General features: G+C 37.1%; 1 protein-coding gene across 2 annotated transcripts in view; it reads left to right on the top strand.

Annotated features, from left to right (window-relative positions):
- Positions 1-22,415, top strand: part of Palld (palladin, cytoskeletal associated protein) — a 219,135-nt gene that overhangs the window by 179,607 nt on the left and 17,113 nt on the right. For both annotated transcript variants that reach the window (XM_040293667.2, XM_078030970.1), the window contains 4 exons: positions 8,699-8,834; positions 12,208-12,306; positions 14,245-14,466; positions 18,737-18,886. In XM_040293667.2, the coding sequence (XP_040149601.2) occupies positions 8,699-8,834; positions 12,208-12,306; positions 14,245-14,466; positions 18,737-18,886 (607 nt within the window). The remainder of the gene's footprint in view (positions 1-8,698; positions 8,835-12,207; positions 12,307-14,244; positions 14,467-18,736; positions 18,887-22,415) is intronic.

Here is a 22,415-nt window from a genome sequence, read left to right on the forward strand (position 1 = left end):
GAGAAAAACCCTAACTAGTATTAAGTTTTTATAAGCATCTGGCGATGGGCTGTGTGTGGATGTATTTACATTTTAGTGCAAATAAGTGAGAGTGTATGCAATTTAGTGAAAAATGGAGGTACCAATTCTGACCCTGAAAACAGGTAGATTACATGACTCCTCTCAGTTTTTCTCTTTGTAAATTATCTAATATCTGTTTTCCTGAACCTATAATGGCAACCCTATGACCGCTTTTTGTTTGGTTTCTGAGATGACCCAGGTTGGCCCCAAACTCTTGGGCTCTAATGATCCTTCTACCTCAGCCTTCTGAGTAGCTGGGACTACAGGTCTGGAAACCACTTACAACTATGAACTCTTTAAAATAGAAAATGGTTGAAGCTAAATAAGAGGACATCTACAGAAGTATAGTAAAGCCTTCAGAAGTAACATATCATACAGGTGTTTGTGTTTTATAGAAGAGTAAAATGAGTTTTGAAAGCTAGCAGTTACTCACTTTACCAAAGATTTCAAAACTGAGTAGGTGCTAGCGATGGTGAAGCCAGTCTCAGTATTTCAACTCTACCTGCTGAACTCCTACCTCAGAGCTTGCCAGAAGCCCAGTATTCTTCAGAGAGAAACAAAATAAACCCCACTAAAGAATAAAAGTGGGCAGACCTTAGAACTCATACTATTTTCTTTTATATATAAATTTTTCCATTGTTGGAATGAACTAATGCCACATTAAAGACAAGCATTTCTGTCTCTGGCCTTGACTGGGTTGTCAGAGAGCTTCACAGCCTTGTTTTGTTGGGCACTTTCTAAATGTTGATTACATGAATTCTCTGTTGGAAATCTGGCTTCTCAGATTCTTATTGGAAAAAAGCACAAGTGCATATATAAGTAAATAAAAGTACAGAATCTGTGCAGAATGATATGATAATAGACTTCTAATGAAAGTCAAGTCAAGGAATTTGCCTAAGGAAAAATTTGGACTTTCTCCCCAACTTTTCTTTTTGAACTTGTATTTGGCTGCTAGAAAATGAAACATCATCTGGCTACAAAGAAGCTAATTTACCAGAAATTCAGGGTAGATGCTTGATGCCTGACAGTTCTCTCACTAAAATGCTACCAAATCTCGCTTCCCAGGAAGATAAGTACCATAGAATCTCTTCTAATATTTCTCATACAGAATTTGATCAAAGATTAGTCTTTCGAAGGCATTAGGTGGTAGTGCCTTTAATCATTGTAAGAAGAAACAGTGGTTTATTCTGATCTTTGCTTTTAGATCCTCTTAAGAAGATACCAGTTTTAAGGGTTTACTTAACCTCAAGTAACAGGAAAACTTGCCTCTTATTGCCATCTATCAGAGTTACTCATTTTATGAGGCCAAATATTTATAATTGTTACCACAATACAGTTCTGTAGTTTCTTAAAAATTAATGGAGAGTCACACTGTTCTGGGCTGTGGAAAACTATAGAAAGAAAGAAAGAGAGAAAGAAAGGAGAGGGGGGGGGGACTATGACTCCAAAGAGAAGTGGCAATACCAGATTCCAGACTTCAGCTCTGTGCCAGCCCAATAAGCCATTATTATGTGGTTACCCTCTTGTCTTGAAGGAATTTTCCTGTTGCTAAATCACACAATCTTGAAGAATTCATTCTTTTGGTTTGATACATGTGTCTTTTGAATATTTTTCCCCTCTGGTATACTGTGGAATCCATCATTTGCATTCTGAATTAAAAGCAAAATTTTGGTATTTATCCTTCACAATAATTCAAATAATCTGCCAAAGATCCAGTGTCCCTTTCAGGGTTTTCTATAACTAACTGGCATCTTTGAACTTTTAAGAGCTGCCAAACTATTGTCAAATATGTCAAGGTCTAACAAATGAATTGATGAATGACTCAATGAACAAACTCATTAAATCTTTTTTTTTTATGCCTGCCTTTAACCAAAATCTTAAATGTCATTTTCAGATATCTCAATTTTCTTCATTTTGAACTGTATATCTTCTACTTTATTCTGTATGTGCTTAGCATTGTTCTTATTTCAATCTGTAGAGGAGGAGATTGGTACACCCTAGGTTTTTAAGTAGTCTGTGGAGATCAGGTTCTGTTTCTCTCACATCTGGGTAGCAGAGGTCAAGACAGGGAACAAAGGCCACGGACGGCAGTGATAAACCACAAAACCAAGAAGGAAAAGACTGGGCCTGCCCCAGACTTACAGCAACAGCATGTTGTTGGTCGACTGTGGTTTGGGGAACTTGTGCACATCCAGTTCCTCAAGTGTCTTCTTTCTTTGGGCAGCTACATTCTTCCCCAAGGTGACTGGGGTCACTAGCAGAGAAATGTCACCCTGCTCAGAGGTGCTGACAGACACAAATGACATCTGAATCTTTTTAAATTTCTTGTTTGTTTTAATTAGCTATACATGACAGTAGAATGCATTTGTATGCTCTTTGTAATACCTAAATGGGGTATAATTTCTCATTTTTTCTGGTTGTACATGTTATAGAGGCACATTGGTCATGTAGTCATATATGTACATAAGGTAATAATGTCTGTTGCATTCTACCGTCCTTCCTATCCCCTCCCTTCCCTTCACTGTCCTCTACCTAAAGTAACTTCTTCCCTACTGCCCCTCCTCTTATTGTGAATTAGCATCCGAATATCAGAGAAAACATTAGGCCATTGTTTTGGGGGATTGGCTATTTCTCTTAGCTTGATATTCTCCAGCTCTATCCATTTACTGGCAAATGACTGGATCTTTTGATGGAGACTGTGAGGAGAACATGCTTCGCAAACATGTATTCCTGTAACCTTGTTTCTCCACACAGAAAACTGGCCCTAAGAGAGGGTAGGAATTTCTGACTCTGCCTGTCTCTGAGCAGTATTACTGAGTCTGAAACATGAATCAGATCAAAGCCATCTCTGATAATTGGATAGGCACTGTATCTTTTGCCCACATTGACAGTGCTGGAATCTGTTCTCATGAGAGAAAGCCACATAGTCACACTGCCACTGTGTCTCTTAATTGCCTCTTTCATGTAAGTAGGGCTTTGTCTCTAAATGATTGTCACTAAGAGCATGTGTCAGTAAGAACTTATTTACAGATGTACTATGCATGCAGAGCTTATATTTTGTAGCCACTCAGCTCTTTACAAACATATTTCAGTGTCAAATAGAGAGGTGAGGAACACTGTCTTCATTCTACACTTAAATGGTGAAGAGATTTCCTAGGGTTTTGGAATAAGCCTGAGCCAGGAGGGTATATAGCATGACTTAACCGTGTCTCTGTTTATTGCTAATAAATGTGTTGTCTAACATTTCTTGATTATGAAAACTGTTGCAATAGCAACAAAACAAAGTTCCCTGAGTGGTAAGGAAAAGCTTGTACCAGATTTAGTTGTACTTTCAAATTTTAGATATGCAGGGCATTCTAGACAGTTTTCAAGTCAAGACATTGGTTAAGAGTAAATAAAATTGGTTAAGAGTAAATAAAAATGAACCTGACAAAGGGACATTGGGCTTTGCAGACATCTCAGGATTTCTGTTTTTCTCATTTTTCAGGAAATCAGATTGGTGGGAATCTTGTCGTTCTCCATCAGAGAGCAGAGACCTGAAGGGGCTAGGGACATGCACAGGATCTTGTTATTAGACTTGTTAGGGTCCAGTATCAGATGATTTCGTTTTAAAAAATCAAATCCTATTCTGGGCAAGTATTTCCCAACAGATTAGTAGGCAAGGCCACATCTGAGTTCACGAAGTGATGGTTCTGATGAAATATCTCTGCACCAGGGTCAGCTCAGAGTTAGACTTGTCAAGTAGTGCATGGCTCTGCATTGAGTTGCACAGAGTGAACCAATAGGTGTAGACAATGCATCTTTGTCATTTCATTCTTCATAATAGATAATGTGAAAACAATTAAATATTAGAACATTTAAATAAGATCTCAGTACCCATTTTTGTACTTATTATTTGCATCACAATAAATTCTGTTAAAAATAGGATTGAATCACCCACATGGTGGTGCATGCCTGCAATCCCAGCAACAGCAAGATGCTAAGCAACTCAGTGAGACCCTGACTCTAAATAAAATACAAAATAGGGCTGAGGATGTTGCTCAGTGGTTGAGTGCCCCTGAATTCAATTCCTGGTACCAAAAAAAAAAAAAAAAAAAGAATTGGTCTACCAAAATTCAGTTTGTGTATCTTAGACGAATACATTACTTACCTAAATATTTGCTAGTAAATTAATGAGTTTGCTCACTCTGTAATGTTTGTGGGATTTAGTTACCCTCAGATTTCACTGAATTTGTAAAGAGGAGAATAAGAAGACTTTTAACTAATTTAAAAACATTCTCTGGTTGCTAGATAGGCTCTTGATCTCTTAAATCGATGTTATATTCTGGAGATTTGAGTTTATGAAATATACTGACAGAATTGACCAAGAACAATTCAAGAGAAGGTTATATTCAAAATTCTTCAGTAGTTGAAAGAAAAAAAGCGAGAGAAACCTCCTGGGTTTGGTAGTGGTCAAATCTGGAAGATTTTACCTTCCAGATGCTTGTGTATATATTTTAAATGTTTTACCCCAACCACATGAATATTATTTTAAAATGGCAAATGACTTACTGTTAAAGCCAGAGTAAACAGATCAGAAATGTTTTTTGCACAGTTGGGCTGAGTGTGTATACATGAAGTATAAATGTGGGCGGCCTGTTATGAATTGTTTACTGATTAAGGTTTGCCTCTGATTATGGATTTTTGTGAAGAGTTCTGGTTTTGGTAACAATTTACTTTGAATAAGCATTTTTCTTTTTAAATTGTACAAATCATCATGAACAGAAAGCATCCCTTTGTCACTAGATACTCTTTTTTTTCCCCCTTCATGATTTGCTACTCCTCATTTATCAAAAGTAGGTGACATTTGGGGGCACAAACCCACAACCATTTTACATTAAACTCCAGCACAGAAATAGTTTTATAGGAAAACAAACTCAATTGCCAAAGCATTGCCTCAAAAGTGTACAATTGCTTTTCTTTCCTGGTGTCTCCCCCTTCCCAAATAACTCCTTTTCTGATTTCTAACACTAAACTTACATGCTAACCCTAAATCTTATGTTTTTTTTTTTAACAGTTTCCTAAGGAGTTGCTCTCTGAAAAAAAGAAGAGGTTCTGTATTAGAATAAGCATGAGAAATACTGTATTGTCTACTTCTTTCCCCAAGGTTTATAATGGCATCTCTTGGCCCTGCTCAGGCTCATTCTGGCTGAGCCATTCTGCCTAGCCCTCTCCCTTCAGGTTTTCATACAACCAACAATGTCCTTGACCCACGGCCTCAGCTCTAGAGAGCTGATAGACAATACTAATATAGCTATCTACCTGTCACTTTGTGGCACTCACTACCTTCCTTCCTTCTTTTTCTTCTTATTTTCTTCCTTTCTCTGTCACCTCCACCTTACAATATAATTTTTCTAAGTATTGTGACTTAGTTTTGTTCAGCATTGTATTCCCAGCCCCTAGAACAGCATAGTTGAGCATTGAAAAGGCAGTCAGTGAGGGTTATTTGTGCATTATTAGAAACTCTTGGCACCTTTTAAACTCCTTCCCCTCATTCATTCAGTTTCCCTTGGCAAGTTTCGTCTCTGTGATTCATTTCCATGCTGGACATTTTGTGTTGGCCTCTCCAGATCACTCTTACGATGCCAGACCCTGCTCTAAGTGCTTAACATATGCTAGCTTAAGTTGTGGGCCTATGAGGCACATGCTGTTCACATGCGCGTTTTACAGAAGAGGAAATTGAGGCACAGAGTCATTAGGTAACTAGCTCAAGACTTGGAGCTCCTTGGTGGTTAAATGAAAGAAAGAGAGAGAGCAATTGATTCCCACTTCTGTGCCTTTGATCATGCCGCCTCTGAATTCCTTCCTGTCCCCTTTGCTACCTGCCATCACCTTTCATAGTCTGCTTTAGGTACTCACCTCCTCAGTAAAGTCCCAGTTCTCATTCTAGCCAGCAGTTTTTACTGTGCTGTATCTAGGAGTACCATGTGGTTTGTTCCTTAATTTATTCCCAACTTGATTGTTAACTAACCTCTTGTGATGAAGGCCCTTCCTTTAGGATTTGGTTGTCCTTGCAATCCCACATAAGATAATGTTGAGACTATAGTGATGAAGCTCCCCCCCACCACCCTTTTATGCATAACATTTTTCATTCATAGTAGGATTCCATGATGTCATCAGGCAATAAACTCACTTTACAAACCAACTATTTATGTCTAGACTTAACCAGATTTGGGTTGATGTATTAACCTAGCACTGTACCTTGCTAGATGCTGTATTCTCTACCTCTTTCCCCAAACTTTATAGTGGTATCTGTTGGCCATTATAATGATTATTGTAATGGAATGAGTATTGGACTATTGGACTATTCAGAACCAAAGAAATATGAGTACTTAAAATTCTGTCAGTAAAGGAAAATGTCCTTAAAATAGAGGGAAAAGAAGAATTAAGTTACACATCCTTTTACTGCTGGCAATCTTGTCGTTTAGGAAATGGATTTGTTAAAAGAAATATAGAATGATTTGGGGTTTTATGGAGGTCAAAGAGTAAACTAAATTGTACTCTCTGAAATGATAGAATTCTTGGGTGGCGAGATCCAACCCAAATTTGCTTCTCTATAAAATGTTTCAGAGCAGTGGTTCTAAGTCCCCATAGAGGAGTCCAGTATAGTGAAAAGTGTTTTCTAAGCAACCAGACAATTGTAGGTATCTTTTTACTAGTCCAAGGCAATTGTAGTAGTCTTCTGCTTTTCCTGTTTAAATGACCTATTCTCCCCTTGACATTCACCTTCCTACTCCTTTCATTCTCATCAATGCTGAGAACACAGCTCTCAGTGTAGCCGCCTGCAGAAACAGTGATGCTATCTGTCATCAAAGGTTGCTCATCATCACATAGTTGTGCAACTAAGTTATGCTGTTCAGGCTTTGAGTAATAATGGAAAACTGTGTGTGCCCAATAATACCTGATGTAACAGAGAATGAGCTATCTTCAATTTTATCTTTCCGGTGACTTTAAAACCTAGCTCTTCTATATCTCAGATGTAAGTCTATAGTCAAAAGCAGTGCAGAACTTTACTTCCATTTTTGTAGTAGTTACTTGTCCCAAGTCTGACTTTTTACATGAGATCTGATGTTACATGGCTCTGGCACAAGTTTCCTTGACTGACGAGGGAAAGAGAGGTCATAAGTAAAGAGAGACAGGACATCCACTCACGGCAGAAACATCTGCATGTCTGTTAACAAGTACTGTGATAAACAAAAGAGCCATGGTGAGAGAAACCATTTAAGGACACATAATGTTAGTGTGAGAGACACCATAAGGAAAATAAACATGGTACCTGCATGACTAATTGGATAGACTTAGGGAGACTTTCCAAGAGACATTAAACTGGGAGGGAGGGAGGCTCCAGGTACAGGAAAGCTAACAAACTATGCATGTTTCTGTTAAAGGGCCACATAGTAGTGAAAATTGAGATTATAAATCATAATTCCTATGACTGTTACTAACATGACTCAGTTCGTAGCCTAGTCCCCTAAATAAATGGTATCCTTCTCAATCTCCAATGAAAAGGATTCAATTTGAAGTTGAACCAACCATCTCTTTGACATTACAAATACAAAATGTCACAGTATCTGATATCTTTAGTATTTTTTTAAATGTCTAACTCTGGTGTGCTCTCATTTGAACTTTAAGGGCAAATAACTAAAAATGATGGACATGGAAAATTTAGGTTCTATTAATTAGGATATTTTCTACATATAAGGGACAGAAAGAAAGTTAACAAACTTAATACAGGCTGAACATCCCTAATTTAAAAATCAAATATCTGAAATACTCCAAAATCCAAAACATTTTGAGCAGCAACATAATGCCAGAAGTGGAAAATTCTACCCCTGATTTCATGTGATGGGTCACAGTCAAAAAGCAGCCACAGTAAAAAAAATATATATAAAATTACCTCTCAGTTATGTGTATAGGTATGTAGAACACACAAATGACTTTCAGGGTTAGAAATGGGTCCCATCCCCAAGATCTCATTATGTACATGCAGATATTCCAAAATCCAGAACACTTTGACCCCAAGCATTTCAGATAAGGGATATTCAACATGTATTTGCTTAGAATGGGTGAGAGAAGTGAATTATGAAAGGACTAGAAAATTGAATCAAAGTATGAAAGAAATATGTCCTCTTTCAAATCTTCTCAAAATTCCTATGTGGTATATATTTTTATGTTTTACAAGAGGTCTTAAGAAACTTACCCAAGATCACAAACCTAATATAAACAAGGTAGAGTCAGATTTTAAACCTAGGCCTTATTATAAATCACATCAATATTTCACTTTACATTTCTGCTTCCCTGGGACTAAAATACAGGCCTTTCTTATTCTTGGTATTGACCTAACCACCGAGACACATTCCCCCCAGGTATTTGAACCTTCTCTGAAAACTGGTTCCAATTAGTGTTTCCTGAACTTCTGAAACCAGCTTTCACATTCAAGGTTCTTTCCACAATAGTTGAAATTAGATGCAGCATTTAAAAAAAAAAATGTGGGAATGACATGTTGATACGTTGTTCTGTCTGTTTGTTGGACTTGAATTCTAACTTGGATTTAGATGCCTGACAACTGACATTATGACCTTGTGCTTTTGTTCTGTAGGGGATTTCCAAAGAAGGCCAGTAGAACTGCTAGAATAGCCTCTGATGAGGAGATTCAAGGCACAAAGGATGCCGTCATTCAAGATCTGGAACGAAAACTTCGCTTCAAGGAGGACATCCTGAACAATGGCCAGCCGGTACTTGATAGATTAGGCTGGACTTGGAAGATTAGCTATCCACATCAAATCTCTCTTCCCTGAGGCTTAGATCTTAAGATTTGTCTTAAGATTTGTCTTAAGATTTTTTCATCAACCTTGAATCTCAATATTTCTCTTAATGAGTTAGAGAGAAAGGAAGAAGGAAGGGCAGATGTTAGTGTTGGGACTACAACAAATGAGTAATGATGATAAAGAAATGTGGGAATGGGGGTTGTGGCTCAGTGGCAGAGTGCTTGCCTACCACGTGCGAGGCACTGGGATCTATTCTCAGCACCACATATAAATGAATAAAATAAAGATCCATTGACAACTAAAATTTTTTTTTTTAATTTGAAAAAAAAGATACATGGAGATTCTGTTCGTGGCTGGGTAGGTCCTAGGGAGGGAGGGAGAAGATGTGCCCTTGGAACAGTTTGCACCCAGAAGCAGTGGATTATAATAAAAGTACCAAAGGAGAAGTTGGTTCTGTGGCATGTACTGCTTCTACCCAAAAAATACCTTAGCTAGAGAAATCATTGGTGAAGTTCAGTCCTGTACTACCAGCTGATGACTAGATGGATATTCGTTGACTCAGAAATCTGAACAGAGAATTATGTTCCACAGTCTCCTGCTAATTTGTCAGAGCAAGACAGCTAGACTTGAGGGGGAATGTTATATTTCAAGGCTACAGAATTGTAGAGTGCATATATAAATCTGGTGAAAAACATGCTATCTTTCGTCCACTGGACTTGAATTTTTTCTTATCAAGTTTTATTTGGGTTTTCACATTATCACATCAAAATATCATCATCAGTGGATGGGTAAAGTCAATCTAGCAACAGATTTCCCAGGTAGAGCAGAGGAGTCTTTCGTAGCTTTTTTCTGGAACATTACCAGCAAATTTACTTGGCTGTTGGATAGAAGAAACGGGCTTCTTCATAGAAAAATCTCCCTCCCAGACACATTTTTCAGAGTGGAAAGCTCTCTATGGGAATTAAGTTTTCTGAAAATTTTAATTCTTAAGCATTGATAGATAAAAATGTAAAAATAGACTGTGGGAGATGTGGCCAATAGAGGAGGAGGGTTGAATGCTGACTTTAATTATTGGAGCATCTTAATCTGATTAAGGAAGATTAAAATTCTAGTAAGTTTTTTGTTAGTTACTCATTTCATTGGGTATAGAAGATCTTCACCAAAAGAAAATATTTTCTCCCTAAAATAAGTGATTACATGCTCTGGAAGTGTTCCCTGGCTCTGTCAAGTAGTCTTTGAAAGATTTTTTTAAAATATGTATGGGAACTTTTTCAAGCCAGGTAAAGGCATCTCTCCAGCTCCCCTCCTCCACTTCTTCTTTTAGATTATTTAAATATTCTTTATAGACTTAGATTTCTTAGTTCAAAATAAGACTTCTGTAAGCTACTATTTAATAGTGTCATGCATATCTATATTTTTACTTATCTGTTACATATTTTTATATATCACTTTTATGTATAAACATATATTTATCTGTTTAGCAGCGAATGGCATTCATAATGAGTTCCATAGACATCCACATTTGAGAGCCTAAAAGAACAAGAAAAGTAAGGTTTCCCTTTTAAGAAAATGGAATTCTTGAACCACTTTTCCTAATGTTAGATATTCTGTTACTTATTTTTGGCTTTTGTACACATGGGCTTGTGTTTCCATATGACATAGTGATTTAAAAACAAAACTTTGAAGTAAATTTGGCTTCCAGTGGTAGCAGGTGCATTCTGGTATTGGAACAGATATCAAATTGATACTTCTGCCTCTGAGAAACAAGGTGGAGATCACTCCAATCCCCCACCGATGTTGATACAGTTCTCCATGAGAACACAGGAAGGCTTTAAGACAGCAAGTACTTCAAACTGTTTGAAAACTGAATTCACTGATTTTTTAAAATTGTTTTGAGAGAATTAATTTACATAATAATGTACTGGGCTGAATCACTTCATGTGCCACTCAAACGTGTACCTCTACCTCTTTTTGTCCCCTGCCCTTTCTTTACTAAATGAAATACTCTGGCCTTTAGGGCTGCTTGGCACTTGATCTCTTTCACTTCCCAGTTTCAGCTGGGACTAGAACCAGCAATTACTGGAATTGTAAATTTCCCAACATATTTTCCTAATTAGAGAACTTTCAACAAAATTTTCATCTACATGCAGAAGTTTGTCTGAAATAACTTTTTCTTTTTTTTTTTTTTTAGATTCTGCCTTATTCCGTGTTTCTAATAAAACCCCCCATTTGCAAAATGTCCCTTATGGGGCAGGTGAACTCTGAAATTTCCTCCCACATCCATAATTCTAAGGCATTTTAGAATCAACTGAAGCACAAGAATCACCCCAGCCAGGGCTGAGAGTGTAGCTTAGGGGTACAGTGCTTGCCTGGCATGTCTGTGGCCCTGGGCTCTGTCCCCAGCTAGAAAGAAAAGAGAGAAAAAAAAAATCAATCATCCCACTGACAGAACAAAAATGTTGGCATCTCTTATAAGAAGGGCCTAGCAAATGGTTTTGGCAGACTCCAAAGTACTGATTGCTAGGTGCAAAAACACTACCATTTTCTTCCTGATGGGCAGGCAGTTTGCTTCTGAGTAATCATGAATTATGGATGTTAGTTTTGGCAAATAGCTTTAATGGTCCTCTTGCTAATCTAGCCACATTCAGTCGTCCTTTGTGGATTATCGTATTGGCCCCTAATCACATACACTACACAGCAGCCTAGAAAGTGCTCCTAGCAGGGAGACCTGGCCCCAAAGCAGAAGGACTACCACTGTCAGCTGGTTGAAAACTTTCATTTGCTAATATTTATTGAGTATATACTGTGTGCAGAATTACTTCTGTCAGTGATACCTGTTCTATCTTCTTACTGATGAGTTTGTTCTCCTTTTGGGTGGCTTTCCGTTTTCCATGTCAGTTGGTCTTGGAGCTTACTTGGTTGTCCTAGAGCCTGTGAATGACTCTGAAAAGAGCATTGCCTTTAAAATTTGCTGTTTGAAGATCTTCTTTTCTTTTCTCTCTGTTTTTCAGGAAGGATGAGAATAACACATCTTTTCTATGGTCTCTGCCTTGCGGCTTACCATTTACTTTAAATCTACACTGTATCAATTGGTGGCATCCAAGATTAGTTGTCTCATCTCCCAACAGTAAATTAGGCCAGAAGAACTATAAGAGGAGGTGAAGGGCAGAACTGAAGCACAAGAAACAGACCCCTTTGACATGCAGCTGTCTGGAGCTGGAGAGAGAATAGTTACAGAAAATGTCAAAACTCATTTTATTTTTTAACTCTTCTTCATAAGGCAGTATATAATTGTGAGTTTTTTCTAATCATAAATTTTTTTGTGACTTGCTTTATTTAGAGATTAACTTATGAAGAAAGAATGGCCCGTCGACTACTAGGTGCCGAGAGTGCGACTGTCTTTAATATTCAGGAGCCAGAAGAAGAAATGACTAATCAGGTACTGTGTTGCTCTAGACTTCCTGGATAGATGACAATTATTCGGTCCCTTCTGACACTATTCTTGGGATTCACGTTGTGAAAAATAGAGGACAAGCCACAGACAAGCAGTATCTATATCATCAAGCAACCTCACAATAATATGGATTGAACAAATACTGTGTGCCAGACACTGTGTTAAGTGATTAGAACTATTTCCATCAGTAATTCTTGTTCTTTTTATCTTCTTATTTATCTCTTTATTTTCCTTTTGAGTATCCTGATTTTTCTGTCTTTTGCTCTAATCCAAAATAGTTTGGTATGGAGAAACACCTTTTCACTGGCACTGTTTGAAATAAGGTAGTATTTCCCACTATACTCTTAATATCTAGCCAAATACCAATGTTCAGAAAAGACTGCCTTTATCTTCATTTGCATTTAAAGCATAAACCAGCAAAAGACCTAAAATTCTATTTTTATTCCCCTGCTATCTCCAAAAGAAAGAAAGGAAGAAAATTCATGGAGCTGTTGTAAGCAGCTGTATAATCTCTATTGCCTCTCCACAGAGTTTCCAGATATAGTTTCAAGTTAAAAGGGGGGGGGCTTATAAAACAATTTAAAGTGTCAAGTACACTCTCCTATTAAAAAATGTGCCTTTGGTTTCTCTATGTTAAGTATTGCCACCCTGAAAGTTTCATTTAAAGAAAACTAGAAATCCTGCTACATCTTACTATTTCTATCATCTTGTTTTTTCTACCATTACAGGATGTTGGGTCTCCTCATGCCTCTGTAGGGAGTTCTGTGGATGGTCAAAAGGTTAAACTTTTCTCCTTTCTTCTCTTTGCAATCTTTCACTGTGACTATTTTCTTCATTTTTAACCTGTGTGTCTGTCTTTATTTTCATATGTTAACTATAAGTGCTATGATTCAAATAAATTTCCATTTAATATCAGATAAACAGAATAACTATAGCATGATTTTTCTTGACATTTATTTACCAACAAATTTAATCCTAACATTAGTGGAAGCTCTAAACTTTGAATCATGAAAACATTTCCACTTGTTATACACCTTTGGGGGGTTACTTATTCGGAAAGTGATTAATTCCAGAGTAATTAGACAAAACAGCATGTGGTGTATTGCTCACAGTGTTATTCACAATACTATATTTCTTCCCTCAAACCAGCAAACTATTTTCTAAAGATGGCAGAACTTCTTTAAGAGAAAACCTAGTTACAATTACTCCCTATTTAATATGAAATAGGGAATATTTATAATGGGCTGCCTTGTCCGCATTGTACTTTACAGGCAAGAACTGTAGGATCCACCTTAAACACCACAGGATATTGGGGTTCTTGGTTTTGCTTTGTGTTTTTAACCAAAATTTTGACTGGAGTGTTAGCCCTGTTTTTCTGTTAAAGAGATGAGTTCCTAATAGCTGTAGAGCTAAGGGGGCCCCCTATGAGATGGGGTTGTTATGGGTAAAAAAAAAATCATGGTTCTATTTCTTCCATTATTCATTTGATAAAATTCTGTGCACACTGCAGCTGCTTTCACATGTACTCTGAGCCTTCTGGAGAGGTACACCACCCTGCAGCAGCATTTACCCTACAGAAGGAGATCAGTGTTCCTTTATGTGTTATTTTTATGAACAGATAGGGAATACAGAGCCTTCAGTTTTTTCTTTTCTTCTCCACTTCATCCCTGTTTTTTGTTTTGTTTTGTTTTGTTTTTCTCAATGATAGGACTTGAAGACAATTTGAAATATCACAAATTTTCACTTCCAAATGGGTTTTGTTTTCTATGGAATTGAATTGGGTTCAGATTATGTTTTTAAGCTCTTTGGTAAAAATGCCTCTGTCATCTTAGTGCCTTATTGGAGAGGGTGATAAGACTCATGAGACACATTGTTCTGTGACAGCTTGAGGTTGCTAACTTGAACTTTCTTTGTTTGACACAGGAATACAAAGTCTCCAGCTGTGAACAGAGACTCATAAGTGAAATCGAGTACAGGCTAGAAAGGTCTCCTGTGGATGAATCAGGTGATGACATTCAGTATGGGGATGTACCTGTGGAAAATGGAATGGCACCGTTCTTCGAGATGAAGCTGAAACATTATAAGATCTTTGAGGGAATGCCTGTGACTTTCACATGTAGAGTGGCTGGAAATCCAAAGCCTAAGGTAAGCTAAAAATATGACTTCCTAAGAGTTGTCTCAGTTCACGCTACAATAACAAAATGCCTAAGGACTGAGTAATATATAAAGAAGAAAAAAACCTACTCAGATTAGTCAAAACCTAGTAAAACCTAGTCTATTTTTACCATAGAACTTTACCATTTTGGCTCGTGGTTCTGGAGACTAGGAGGTCTAAAACATGGTGATAGCAAGGACTTCATCCTCTTTCAATTCATTGCAAAAAGCAAAAGGATATCAGATGGCAAGATAGAGTTAGTGTGCTAGAAAGAGATTGCTTTTATAACAAAAATAGTCCTAAAATGACCCATTAACCATTAAAATCCATGAATGGACCAATCCATTAATGAGGGCAGTGCCTTCATAACCCAATCACCCCTGACAAAGGTCTCATCTTTCAACTCCACTGCACTGAGACCAAGTTTCCAGTAATGAATTCCTGGGACATAACCAAATTACAGGAGTCACATTTTCTGAGGAAGAGTTTGGCTTCTAAAATATAGCAGACACAATAGGAAGAAGAGACACAGTCTAGCTTTCTCAATATGAGATGTTTTAAGTACTCTAAGTTGAGAATCATCTTCAGGACACATTAGAAACCAAAGAGTGGAGGATGGGGGAATGGAGTTGGAGGTTTGAAGAGTAAATCTGGGACAGGACAGGACAGAATAGGATAGGAGTGGCTAATGAGAACAACTGAATAATTAACAAGGAGCTATTCATACACCTACATCATTTTCTCCTCATTATTACTCTCAAATTGCAAATGACTAAAGAGGACTTTATGAGATTAACTTTCCCAAGGTCAAAGAGCTGGTAAGCAGCCAAACTTAGACATGAACCCACGGAGGTACACTGTACAGAGAAGTAGTGTTCACCACGGGTGATAAAAACTTCAAATCTCTAATCAATAAAACCAAGGACTCCTATGTTTACAAATGGAGGTGGGGTGAGGAGTACTGTTTAGAAAGGATGATCAAAACTTCTGATAATGCAGGATTAGGCTGACCTGGGTGGGAGGCCTCTCCCTACAACACAAGGAAATGCTGGTTAAGGAGCTGTTCTGCCAATAAAAGGAGGTCTAGAATAACTGTTCACTAGCCCAGCAAAGCAATAAACAGGAGCATACTTTGCTAACTTAAGCAAAAAGAATAGAAAAGGTGAGAAACTGAAACCCCATCAAAGGCAGTATATGGATGTGAAAGTTAGTTCTGGATGATTAACTTAGTTTTCTTTCATAAGCATGCAGACTGTTTCTCTGTAGGACACTTTTCACGGCTTAAGCCATCAGACTTTTGCAGGATAGAAGGGAGGAAGTGTACTAAACAGCTTCACAGTCAAGACTTACAAACCATATGAAGAAATCAACAACCATGAGAGTCAACAACACAAGGAAAAAACTAGAAGCCTAAGAATTGTACATATTAAACCCTTTAAAGGAGCTCTAATAAAAACCTGAATTTAAAATGACTAAAATAATTTAAAAAGGAATAGAAACTCCAATGAGAGAACAGGACAATATGAAAAATGCAAATTTGTCAAGTATATAGAAATGAGAAATTTACTCTCTGGTATTAAAAGTTTAAAAGTGGAGGCTGAGGTTGTGGCTCAGCAGTAGAGCACTCGCCCAGCATATGCACAGTCCTGGGTTCGATCCTGAGCACCACTTAAAAATAAATAAAATAAAGATATTGTGTCCAACTGCAATTAAAAAATAAATATTAAAAAAAAAAGGTTAACAGCAGAGTACAAGAGCTGAAATGAGAATCAACAAAATGGAAGAAGGGCAAGTGACGCAACACCTGATACTGGCAGGTGTTAATTCTCCGCAGCTTTGTGCATTTTTTGTTCTCACATTCAACTTAATTTTACCATCACTATCTTTCCTTAAAACTGAATTCTAACAACAAAGCCAAGAAAAATAGATCAAAGAAAATGGCCTCAAATTTTCAAACCCATATCTACTCTCTAATAAAATGGAACTTTTAAAATAAACTCTATTGTTACAGGAAATTTCTTTGCCACATTCTTGTCATAATTTGGGTAACAGCTGTGTGTTCACAGCATGATATCAAATGCATGTATTGAAAGTAAATTTTCAGCTTTTGAAGGAAATCCACTAAGACGTTATATCTTGAACTTCCAAAGTATTTGCAAAAAAGATCCCAGATTATTTTCAAACCTTACCCAAGGACATTAATCAAGTTTTAAAATCATTGATTCCTATTATTTTTTAAAATATTTGTTTAGTTGTAGTTGGACACAATACCTTTATTTTATTTATTTATTTTTATGTGGTGCTGAGGATGGAACCCAGCACCTGGCATGTGGTAGGCGAGCGCTCTACCGCTGAGCCCCAGCCCCATGGATTCCTACTCTTATAGAAAACTTTACTCACTTGAAACAGTGAACTTTGTTTTTAACATTATAACAGTTTTTATACTAGTGCAAATTTAAATGTTACAGATGTTCAAAGACACTGGTTTAGAACTTTGTCAAATTTTCTTCTTTTATACTTCCTTCTCCCCCTGTGACCCTTCCCTTCCTCCTTCCTTTCCTCATTCCTCCTCTTCTCCTCCCTGGATTATTAAAGTACCATCTCTGCCATACCATATAAATCATACTAGGGCTGTTAATATATGGAATACTCATTGTGTGTAAAGATTCCTTTGTTTTGGCTTATGTTTTTACAAAAAAAAGTATCCCTTCCTTGTACTCTCTACCTCTTCCATTAGCAATCTCGGCAAAGGTTTGGAACTATTTATTGATTTCATTTGAAAGTTGTATTACAATTATAATGGAGGTGAAAATGATTAAAGGAAAGAACTCAAAAAGAACTGGCCTTGTGACAAGAATGCAAAAGGAAGAAAGAGTGTACTAATTACACTTCTTTACTTCACAATAAGTAATCCAACCACTAAAATTGTATGATAATTAGGAAAGATGATGCTTTACATAATTTAATTTTTAGAACTGAAAGTTATTAGTCAGATTTTAGTTCTGGAGATTAATAAGTAAGATAATTTCTGGAAATTTGGAACTAAAAAATAGGGGTTAGAAAACCTGTAACAGATTCTAATAATTCAAGCATTTATTTAGTTTTATATATATATACTTTTCCTCTGTTAAAAATAGAAATTTCAAAAAGATTTTTCAGATTCAAATAGTTTGACAGAGTAGAATTTGTATGGCAGTTTATTTTCTCAATTTACATTTGATTTACAATAAGGAAGTTGTTTATTTTTAAAACTAAATAGTCTAAAGTAGGTTTTCTTCTGTTGGGAATCAATTAGGAATGCTTTTGGTTGCAAAGGACAAAAAAAAGGATTTATTGCAGTTTAATAAGGGGGAGGATCTATTTTATTAGATTATTTTTACAATGTATTATGATGACATTATTATAACGTGAAGTCTGGGGTGGGCTGACATCTCAGTCATGTTAGGGCTGCTTTACTATCATTCATTATGATCTTGCAACTGTGCAGTTCATAAGCTAAATTAAAAATAACAAATTATCAGACAATTTTGGACCACTTTTATTAAAACATGAGGAAAGGGGGGTTGTCTATAGAAGAGACAGTTGAGCTACTTGAAATTTAAAAAATTTTTTTTCACACTTAATTTCCTATCAAACCAAGATATATAACTGAAAATTATTGTACTTTTCAGTGATACTGTGTTTCTTTAATACCTTTGGGAGAGTTGACAAGCATTCAACTTTTGATCATATTCTTCTTGGCCCAGAATAAAGCAATAAGAGTTCTCACCATCTCCAATGCTGAACTGCTGCCTCCCTACCCGTCATTCTTTTTTCTCCATTTTTTATGGGTTTATATTAATTATACATGACATCAGAATTCATTTTGACACAATCATAAAAGCATGGAATATAATTTGCTGTATTTCAGTCCCTAGTACTTCCTCTCCCCACCCCCCACCCCCGTTCCCTTCCCTCTAATCTGCTTTCCTGCCACTCTTTTACTTATTTAACACAACTCAGTGGCATGATTAGAGTGTGGGGTCTGTGACTGTCCTTCAGAACAAGCTATTTTACCTTTGACTTACAAGTAATACATTTTACTTATGGAAAAAAAAGAAATATGTAAATGTAAAATACATTTTACATTTGGAAAAAAAAGCAAAAAAATGCCTATAATGTCATGAAAAATGAAAAATCAGATCAGTCCTTTAGACCACACTGTTATCAGTCCTCTAAACACAGTAAGAGCACATTCTTCATCTTTGTTTACTTGAACAGATCTATTGGTTTAAAGATGGGAAACAGATCTCTCCAAAGAGTGATCACTACACCATTCAAAGAGATCTTGATGGGACCTGCTCTCTCCACACCTCAGCCTCCACCTTAGACGATGATGGAAATTTTACAATTATGGCTGCCAACCCTCAGGTAAAAAGGGGTGTAGGTTTGGGCTCTTTGCTTAACAGCACTTACAGGCATTTGATTGGACAGAGGAACTGTTTGATTGAAAGATGAAGTTGTACTTCTTTGACTTAAGAAACTGTTTTCCCAAATCCAATAGCCATCTTGGTTTCAGAGGCCAGAAAATTTCCTTGTTCCATATTTATTTATTCCATCAGGTGTTCTTCTCTAGCAATGATTCTGGTGCAGATATGCATTCCTTCCATAAATATTAAGGCTTCCTGTGTATACACCTCTTATGGAGGCTATGGGGTCATAATGGTGGACAGGATAGTCCTGCAGTAGAAAATAATCTAATATGACTTCTAGTAGGATTAAGTTCTATAAAGAAAATAAAGGAGGAAGAAAGGATATAGAGTAGTGTGTACAAATTTTAGTAACAGAATGCAAAAAAAAAAATTTTTTAAAGAAGTACACACAAACATCAATGAACTTCTTGGCCCAGGATTAAAGTAATAGAGTGCTGTCCTCATCAGGCATTGGAATCTCTGAATGCCTATATATAACATATTTGTATCAAATTTTTTTGTCTTGTGTTTGCCCTTAGATTTAGGGCCAAAAAAATTGCCTTCTTAGAATTTAATGAAGGGTTGTTGGATATCATCATGTTTCCAATTCAAGCCCACAAATTTTTTCTTGAGCATCTTATATATTTTAGGCATTATGCTAACTACAGGGGACACAAAATTGAGTGAGTGATTTCGTACCTTAAGACTCAATGTGTAACAGGGTAATTTTACTGAATTCACTGAAGTTGTATAAGTCATAGGCTTTTTTTTTAAGGAAGCTAAAATTAACAATTTTATGTATAACTAATGATGACTGTTCAGAAGTTCTTTTTAAAGTCTCTGATTTATTTATGTTGTTCCATATTTTGTTATGTCTTTCAAAGATTAGAAAATGTAGGATTTAAACAAGGCTTACAGGCTTTTAGACATTTGTACAAGGTATCCTATTCCAATATTCCATTGTCATATAAAGATATTTTCTGTAATAATATTAAGATTAGAATGATACTCAAATTATCCAACTAATCAGGTTTGACAGCACAGCAGACTCTTCACTGTCATTGAAAAGTTTCTACGTTAATGCACCTTCTTGAGGTTCTAATTTTGTCCATAAATACATGACCATCACCCTGAAAAAGTCAAAAGCATAGTCTCTATTAAGAAGTTGCATTTTAATGAGTATATTCACATTTGCATAATTGTAAGAGAGAGCAAAAGGAGAGGCTGCTTTTTTGTCTTATTATATTTTCTATGTGTTTCCTTGACTATCAACAGACTTCATCCTTCAGTTTTCTGCCTGTTTAAAAGAAAAATGGTAGAGAACTCAACAAAATCCAGAATTCTTCATTGGATCCTTTATTATTCTTATTCTCTAGAACGACTGGGATTTATTCTGGGGATAGAATTATGTGTGTTTCTTAAGTACTTGGCAGAACTGGGTTCCTGCTTTTAATTTCAAGGCATTTTTCCTAGCATATTTTAAATTGTTGTTGGAGTAAGCCATTTTATAGAACAAAAGAACATAAATGTAAAACTGCAATTGTGGGTCTGCTTCTGCTCTTCTTCAAATTATACTAATGTATTTGTACATATGGAAAAGTTCTAATCCAGGAAAGGTGCAGTGCTCACGGCCAATGGCAGCATGCAGAATTTAAGACATCAGGCCAGCCTCAAGGGTCAATAGTGTCTGATCGTTTACACTCTCGACAAACATGATAGAGTCACTATTGAGAGCTACTGAAGATTCCCCTTGTACCATTCCACATTGCACACCTATATCATAACATTACATTGTACTCATAAATATGTTCAATTATGTCTTAATTAAAATAAAAACCAATCTTAAAAAATGAAGGTAATTTTACCCAAAGCCCTGTGTTAGAGCCCCAGACCCTCCAAAAAGATCCCCTTTGTAAAACAGGGGAAAAGGAGAAAGGGAAGGAAATCAAAGAAATGACGCGGAGAGCAGAGTATAGGGGTGAAGAGCGTGAGCTCTGGCATCAGCAGATCAGAGAGTTCTAACTCTGTCACTTATTACCTATGTGACTTTATCAAGTCACTTCACCTCTTTATGCCTGTTTCCTCTTCTAAAATATCAGAATAACAATATGGACCCATATAGTACATGTAAAAAGCACTCAGCTTACCTGGAACATAATATGCTTTCAATATTATGTTTGTGAATTATTCTAATTCACAAACACTAATTCCCATCTTAAAAACAGCAATCCTAAGACTTGGCAGAAGCCTGTGGAACCCGGATGGAAAAGATCAGTTGTTTCTAGGTATTCTGCTCCACAGTTCTTTTAGAGTAAGCAGTCCATTGGGATGGAATTTCCACCCAACATGCTGCTGGTGTGTGGTCTTCTGACCTCCTGGCTTTTCCCTTTTATCACTCCCATGGGAAGGGAGTTAGGCAGCAGATGTGGCTGTGCCACAACTGCCACAGCTGTGGGCTTGGGTGGAGGAAACTGAACTAGAGAATGGGCCCCACCCAGGCACAGCTGACACCGGCCACACAGGGACCTGGGAAGCTGCTCTGCTCCCAGCGCCCCCTCGAGGGCCAAGAGAACACCCCCTAGAGAGGAGCCACTGGCCTCACATGAGGCCCCGGTAATTCTGCTTTACCAAATCCCAGGCTAAGCCCCACAGTCAACCCCCTCAGGCCTCGCCCTCCACCCTTTGGAGAGAAGGCAACGATAGAAGTGGACCACTCTACATCAGGTAGCCAAAAGCCCAGCCCTCCTGACAGAAGAGCCCTCCCGCCCCATCTGTGATTTAAGCAAAAGGTGATATGAGTGTTTGGGGTCTACCTGAGGGGCAAAAGACACCCAGGGGCCATAGCAGTCAGCCCCTGTCCCTAATGCCTAGAATTCCAAAGGTCTTTAAATACACTCAGTGTCATCATCAAGAGATGAGGCCGGCGAGTCTCCTTTTCTATCTAAATCACCAAAGACAGACAAAGGAGGGAAAACTCATGAAAAGAACCTAAGGAAATCCTAAAAGTGGACATTTAAGCCTGGGCCAGAACATGTAGTTGTGTGTATCCCATTGAAATCACTGTAAGGGAATTCTGGTAGTTATGCTACTTGGCAGTAGTTGTTATTTCAAGTCTCTAATCATGTTGTCTGGTTGATTTTAATTCCAAGAGTAAAACTCCTTTTTTCTCCTGGGGTCTTCAGAGGCAGGAATACCCAAATATGCCAGATGTCTATCTTGTGAGTCATCTTCTAGATACTGGAATGAATGTTACTACTTATTAAAACAACAAAGTGGTATTTAGACCAAGATGAGTGGCAGCCCATTTTTCTAACTAACCCTTGGCATAAATTATCATTTGTGGCTGTAGGAATGCCAATATAGACCTGTTTAACTCTCATAATTTTATCCTTATAACATCTGTTATTATACACTGAAGGATTTTATTATTCTTGTCATTTGTGAATTAAAATATGATTTTTTAAAAAATATCTTAAGTAGCCACTGGA

This window comes from Ictidomys tridecemlineatus, chromosome 14 (assembly GCF_052094955.1).
Source record: "Ictidomys tridecemlineatus isolate mIctTri1 chromosome 14, mIctTri1.hap1, whole genome shotgun sequence".
In the NCBI taxonomy this organism is placed as follows: Eukaryota; Metazoa; Chordata; class Mammalia; order Rodentia; family Sciuridae; genus Ictidomys; species Ictidomys tridecemlineatus.